This window comes from Drosophila miranda (assembly GCF_003369915.1).
Source record: "Drosophila miranda strain MSH22 chromosome Y unlocalized genomic scaffold, D.miranda_PacBio2.1 Contig_Y2_pilon, whole genome shotgun sequence".
In the NCBI taxonomy this organism is placed as follows: domain Eukaryota; kingdom Metazoa; phylum Arthropoda; class Insecta; order Diptera; family Drosophilidae; genus Drosophila; species Drosophila miranda.
In genome coordinates, this window is record NW_022881614.1 from 1,254,817 (window position 1) to 1,261,206 (window position 6,390).

Below are 6,390 nucleotides of genomic sequence, written 5' to 3' on the forward strand. Positions count from 1 at the left end.
GCTCTCGCTCGCGTCTAAGCTTGCTGCATAGGGTCCGGCAATTTGGCCCGTCAGCCCTTGCATGGGCAGTCTTGAGCTAATCGTCGCAGCTATTAGACTAACATCCTCGCATCAATCGTTCGCCCCAATCATCCCCATATGTACATACGCGATAAGTTGGTTTACATATGCAAATAAATTGTGAATTATAAACAGCCTCTCGACTTTCATTAACTTCAAATTGCAACAGTTGTTAAAAACGCTTAATAGCTTAACACCGCCCATAACACATTTTTGCTTTGTCAATATGTATCGTTGCTTTTCCAGTATTAATCGGCTATTTACTTTGCTGATCTAAGTAGTCGTCAGAAAAACGCCTGCTACAAAATTTTGCATAGATTGAAATGTTTTTGTGTTTATATCGTTTCCATTCGAATATCATTCCTGATTCGATCGATGGAAAATTTTTCTGATATAAGTAGGCTTTAATATTAATAAAAAATAAAAAATATATTCATGTCAACAGATCTGGCCGATGTTTATTACGATATGAAATGATATTTTTGTAATATCAATATCGATATATTCTTGACAACAACAAGCACAAAACCAACTTTTGCGCGCGATTATTTATTTTTTGTGTATTTTTATTTCTTGTAAAACCCAACCTTGTGTAAAAATTGTATTTAGCGTGAATAACATTGAGAGAATGCTCAACTAGAAATACGGCCGCACTAGAGCAGTCCAAACAGATAATAGAAGACGGGCAAGATAAGGGCCGCCTTGGCGCTGGAGACTCCCGAGATCCAGACGATCAGCTTGAATATTCCGAACCAGAACAGCAGCTGGAGGGCAACATGCAGACCGAGAAGACTGTCAAATAGATTCGTTAGTATCCCGATGGAATATGGAATATAGAATAGGGGTGCTATATGATCACTAACATTTTATCCTTGCGACGTGCCTTCTCCAGATTCTTGGGTAACTCCTTGCTGAGGTACTGCCGCACTCCGCGAATGGTGTTGGAAAAGTACTCGTCCCACGTCAGCTCGCCAATGTCAATGACGAACTTCTTCCTGTCCACCACGTCCATCGACTTGGAAAGGGCCAGTAGACGCTTGCTGTCAAAGTGCCATTCCGTGAAGATGAAGCGCTCCAGGGTGTTCAGCGAGTTCCACACGTTCTTGTGCAGCCTCATCAAACTGTAAGCAGGGGAAAATAAACTCTTATTCTAAGAGAGATCTCTGTGATACTCACATGGGACGGCCGCCGGTGATGCGGGTAACGATATCCAGGAAGAATGCAGGCACAAAGTGGAACAGTATGGCGCTCAGCCGAAAGACCCAGAGGCTCTTGACCAGCCGCAGATTAGGGTACCAGACGGCGCTGTTCAAAGGATAGTCGTGCAGATAGCTGTTGATCTTGTCCGCCATCAGATCGAAGCGGAAGGGCTTGTACGTGCTGGAGGTCAGGTGGAAGATCTGCAGCTCGGCAGGACGGCCGGCGTTCTTCGCCTTGAGCGCATTGACATAGTAGCCGGTGGTGATGATGCCATTGACCACCACATCGATGGGAATGTAGTCCATGATGATGCTCGGATCTAGGGGCAGGCGGCGTAGCACTCCCTTGGAGGCGCCCATAAAGAAGCCCTGGGGGCCGTTCTTCGAGATGGTCCACCCAGGAATGGGTTCCTTCCAAGCCGCCGTGACTGAAAGTATATGTTTTTATATCCGAAAAGCGTAGGAGCCCCGTGTGTTTGTCACTCACTCATGCTGGGGCGGACAATGCCGCAGGGAAAGCTACTGGCGGCATTGGCCACCTCGTGCTCGGCCAGGTGCTTGGTGAAAGTGTACGTATTCGGATGATCCTTGAGCAGTCTGTAAAAGATTTTCGTACAATTGTAAAATAATCCAATATCAGGTACTCACTTCTTTTCGAGTGCCTTTAGCGCCTCGTCGTTGAGGGTTTCGGCCAGCTGTATGATCTTCACGGGATCGTCGGGCGAAGGATAGAGCTTCTCCTCGACCTCTGTCAGATAGGCGTTCACATAGGCGCTGGACACATGGACCAGCGAATCCAGTTGCTTCAGCTGCTGGCACAGTTCCACCACTCGTCGTGTTCCCTTCAGATTGATGTTGGTTGTCTCCTTGAGGGACTGAAAGAAGTCCAGGGTGGCCGCCGAATGGAACACCACATTTACATTATCGATCAGCGTCTGGCGGTCCTTTGGCGAGATTCCCAGGTTGTCCAAGCCCACATCACCCTCAACGGGGACGATCTTCGTGAGACGCGACTCCAGCTGCATCTCCTTGAAGCGATCAAAGACAGAGTTCTTCTTGAGCTCCTCGAGCCTCTCCTCCACGCTCTTTCCCTTCTTGGCGCGCATCAGCAGATACAGGTTGCCCACCTTGGGCACATCGCGCAGCAGCTTCTCCACAATGGTGACGCCCACGAAGCCAGTGGCGCCCGTGATGAACACATTGCGCCCCGCATAGAAGTCTGTGATGGAAGAGCTGAGCAATTGTAGGAACACGTTAGTCGCAGTCGTTATCGTCTCTCTTCCTTCAATCTCTATTTCTATAACAACTGCCTCTACATGTATTTTCAGATGCCATAAAATTAAAATGAACTCTCATCAAACTTTCTCTCATCTCCCATTCAAATGGCAGTGGCTGCTGTCGTCGCGTCGTGGCAAACTTACGAAACCCCAAGCGACTCTGTGGACATCTCCGACTGGATTCCAAGGCAAAACCTGTTTCCCGCGTGAGTTGCTAGTTCTAAGTTTCTGCTCATTGTGGCTCTTCTAATAATGATCTAGCTAATGATTTGTTAGCAGGTGCCGGGTGTCGGTTTTCGGGTCACTGCCAATACTCGTACTGTTCAAATCCAATTTGTGGGCGTCCCAGTTGACTCTAGCCTAATGGTACATTGCCTATTGTATTCGGCTGCACTCAAACCTGTCATTTGATTAAAAAACATGCCAAGGAATGCATTTAGAAACTGAAGAATTAAAGGCATAATTCAGTCATGAGATCTTTGGAACTTTATTCCATACAGATTTTTTTGTAATGCTTAAATTCATTACTTGAAGGCTGTTGCCGTCGACAGACAGACATAACTGATCGACCATAGCCTTTTCCTGTAAGCTCTACTGAAATATCATTCGGCATCTCCCATCACCTCTCAACTGTCCCCAGCGTATTGCCAAACCTTTTCCCCGTCAAACAACGAAAGGCACACGCAACTTGATCATTCAATTAGCCAACTCCAAGCGCATTTTTTCTTTTAATGATCTACAGTCCGCGCCATCTCAAATTTTTTGTTATGCCAAATGATTTTATAATGACGAATCTCTGTTTTTCCCCTCAACAAATGCGTTGATATATTTCTACATAACAAATCCATATGAAACTCGAAGAAATGCAGCATTCCCTATATGTATGTATATTGTAGTATTTATATGCAAAAATAATGCAAATTTCCGCAGGCAGTCACAGGCGAGGCCCTGAAGGTCTTTGCAGGTCCATAAAAAAGGCGTCAAGTCATGGTTAATGATTGCATGTTGCCCCCTGGCGGCCTCTTGTCAGAGATTGCTGTCTAAAATAAATTGAGCTTTCACTTTGGAGCAGCTACTACCCGAAACAGAAGGGAAACGAAGCAGGCGGGTGACACGATCCAGAGACAGGCAGAAATGTGTTGCCTTGTCTTTTTCTGTCTTTGATCCCATTCAGTGCTGTGGTAAATTGCGTTGCTTATCTGGCTGATACCATGCACTGTCCGTTACTCTGATTAGATTTCCCATCTGGTCAGTGGCGCGGCTTATCTTCAGTAATTAATTGCTGGGATTTACTGTATTTGCGGATTTGCTACTTTAAATTTGTTTCAAATTATACTTTGGTTCGGAAACAGTGCTGGGAAGCCACTCAACTATTCTCAACACTCGATGGAAAAAGTGTTTTGTAGATGGAACCATAGGCTGTGCACGTTTTAATTACATTTAATAACTATACGAGTATCAGTGCATATACATTTAAAAGCTATTCCCACCTCAGCAATTAAGAAACCCTCGACTCAATCATCGTCTGTTAGCCTGTCTGTATGTAATTGTATGCAATGGATCATGTTTTTCAACTTCCCTCAGCTACATATGACAACCTGTAATTTTTCGCTTGATTTTCTGACGACTGCAAAACGGAACCACTTACGTCATCTCTGGCTTGCTGCACCAGAGATCTACAGATCTGTGGATACACTTCCCTTCCCCACTAGTCAGCAAGGAAAAAGGCAAGGCGTCAACAGGTCAAAGTTTGAGTAGAGACTGAAGAATGCAATCGCTCTCTCTGTAAACACTCCCTCTCTCAGAGAACACAGTCGACTCTTATGTGATGGAGAAGAAAGTGTCGAGAGATGCTAATGCAATGGAATAACGAGAAGTTGTTGTACATTTGCGTTGTGGCTGCTCTTTTAGAAACAATATTCCAAGAAATGCATTCGAGTGGATGTCAAAGATCGTGCACAAATAGATTTAAATTCATGTTTCTTGGCAGATCTGCCGCATTTCGAACTTTGCACCGAATATCTAAGCTCAATAGCAGCTTTCGAGCGGAGAAAAGAGAAAAATTTGGCCGAAAGTTGTCAAACGGGCTACCAAAAAAACACACACACACACACACCTCTGACAAGTCGGGTCCACGATCGGGTCTTGCATTGTTTAAGACACATTGAGTAACACTACTTACCTGGCCATAATTTCTGCAGGTGTACGAAATGGGTATAGATATATATCTATCTATCTTTCGGCTGCTGTTGCCTGGCGCTGGGTTTAGAGCCTAAGATCGTTTGCAAATCGATCTAGAATGGGTTCAATTTTTCTTTCCTCCAAACACAGCCTTATTTCGCTTCCAATCTTTCTGCTTGTTGTTCGTTTTGCTTTGCTTCTTTCGTATGTTTTCTCTTCTCCTGTCCAGATGTTGATGCGACTGTAAACAAAATACAAACACAAATGCAGATGCACGCGTATTGGTAACCGTATCTGCAGGTTTGTGTGTATCTGAGAAGTTACGATATCGGCTCGTTTTGAAACTGAATGGAGCGCTCGCTCTCCGCTCCCGGCAAAAGCAAAACTACGAATGATCGCTGGCTGGCTACGCTACCATATGACGATATAATGATGATCGTAGCCTAAGCATAACGTGATCTTTATTAGGCATACCTCTCTTTGGTGGCCTAAGTTGTTTGTCAACCGCTCTCTCTCTCGGTTTTAGCGCTGTCCCTACCCTTAGGATGGTATACCAAACTTAATAAAAACGCAGACCAGCTAAGAAGGCTCGGGCCAGATAGAGGTCCATGGATAAGGGTATATAGGAATTTTGGGACAAAATCGGTTTTGGATTGGTTTATTTTCTTGGCCAGCAACTCTGTTCCCAGCTCAACTGGAAAGCCATGTGAATCATATATGTATATCTCTCGCGCTCACTGCATGGCTCTTCCCATTAGGCCTTTTCCCATAGAACCTTGTTAACAGCGAACAAGATTTTACATCAGAAGATTGCTAATGGCTACAAATGTACCAATGAAATGGTACATTCTACAAGTTGTTTGTACCAATATCTAAAATATTCATGGCGCCACTGTTCATGTTGACTCACGACACTGTAGAATCCATGTCACGCTTATGTAGATGCTATGTAATTTTTGAAAAATATTTGAAAGGATTTGATAAATGGGAATTAAAGCTGCGGTCGGCACGCACACATTGCAGTGCGTTTGTGTGCGTAGACAGTAGGCAAAATGAAACAAAAATTTTAGTGTGTTGGTGCCGATTACTGTTCCACACGTGTAACCTAACCCTATGCACATAAGACAGAGCCTTGTAGACTCCTGAATAAAACACAATGATCACAGGATAATGCATAAGATAAATAGATGAAAAATATATTTGATGCATAAAATAAACGGAATAGAACTGAAATTTTGGCAAGAAAGCAGTGTACATACATATATCATAAATCCTTTCGGGCATAGCACTTAGCAGCCATCTGTCGTATCGTGGAATAGTCAGTACACAAGAGATTTTTCCTTATTGATAAAGTTGTCGTATTTATTTGCATAATAGTTATACATTTAATTATTTAAAGTTTAGTTCTCGTACTATTCGACTATTTGACTATATACCGGATGATAATTACAAAACAATCTACAATCGTTTTCATTATATTTTCAGTTTAGTTATGGGTTTTATAATTTTACATAGTTATTAATGTGACTAAGTTTTGGGCTACATTTTGCATTGCTGTGTGAGAATAGATTGGTGTGGTCTTTTGTTTTTGTTTATTCTTCATATGATACAGTTTTTTTGTAACGTATTTTCAATCCGAGAATCGATCCGACGAACATTGACTTGTACTAGAC

The 6,390-nt window shown here is 43.3% G+C and overlaps 1 protein-coding gene across 1 annotated transcript; it reads right to left on the minus strand.

Moving 5' to 3' along the window:
• Positions 1-605: 605 nt before the first annotated feature.
• On the minus strand, positions 606-5,115 carry LOC117192625 (putative fatty acyl-CoA reductase CG8306). Its single transcript, XM_033397346.1, has 6 exons — positions 4,719-5,115; positions 1,908-2,492; positions 1,747-1,856; positions 1,237-1,687; positions 924-1,181; positions 606-852 (listed from the first exon to the last, which is right to left on the minus strand). Exons 1-6 carry the CDS (start codon positions 4,724-4,726, stop codon positions 714-716), a joined length of 1,551 nt encoding a protein of 516 aa, XP_033253237.1. The 5' UTR covers positions 4,727-5,115; the 3' UTR covers positions 606-713.
• Positions 5,116-6,390: the final 1,275 nt, after the last annotated feature.

Excerpts from the sequence above, each read along its gene's own strand:
- LOC117192625 (XM_033397346.1), bottom strand. Across the intron at positions 1,182-1,236 it reads ATCACCGGCGGCCGTCCCAT|TTTGATGAGGCTGCACAAGA; the intron begins GTGAGTATCACA and ends CCCTGCTTACAG. Across the intron at positions 853-923 it reads GCACGTCGCAAGGATAAAAT|TCTTCTCGGTCTGCATGTTG; the intron begins GTTAGTGATCAT and ends TCTATTTGACAG.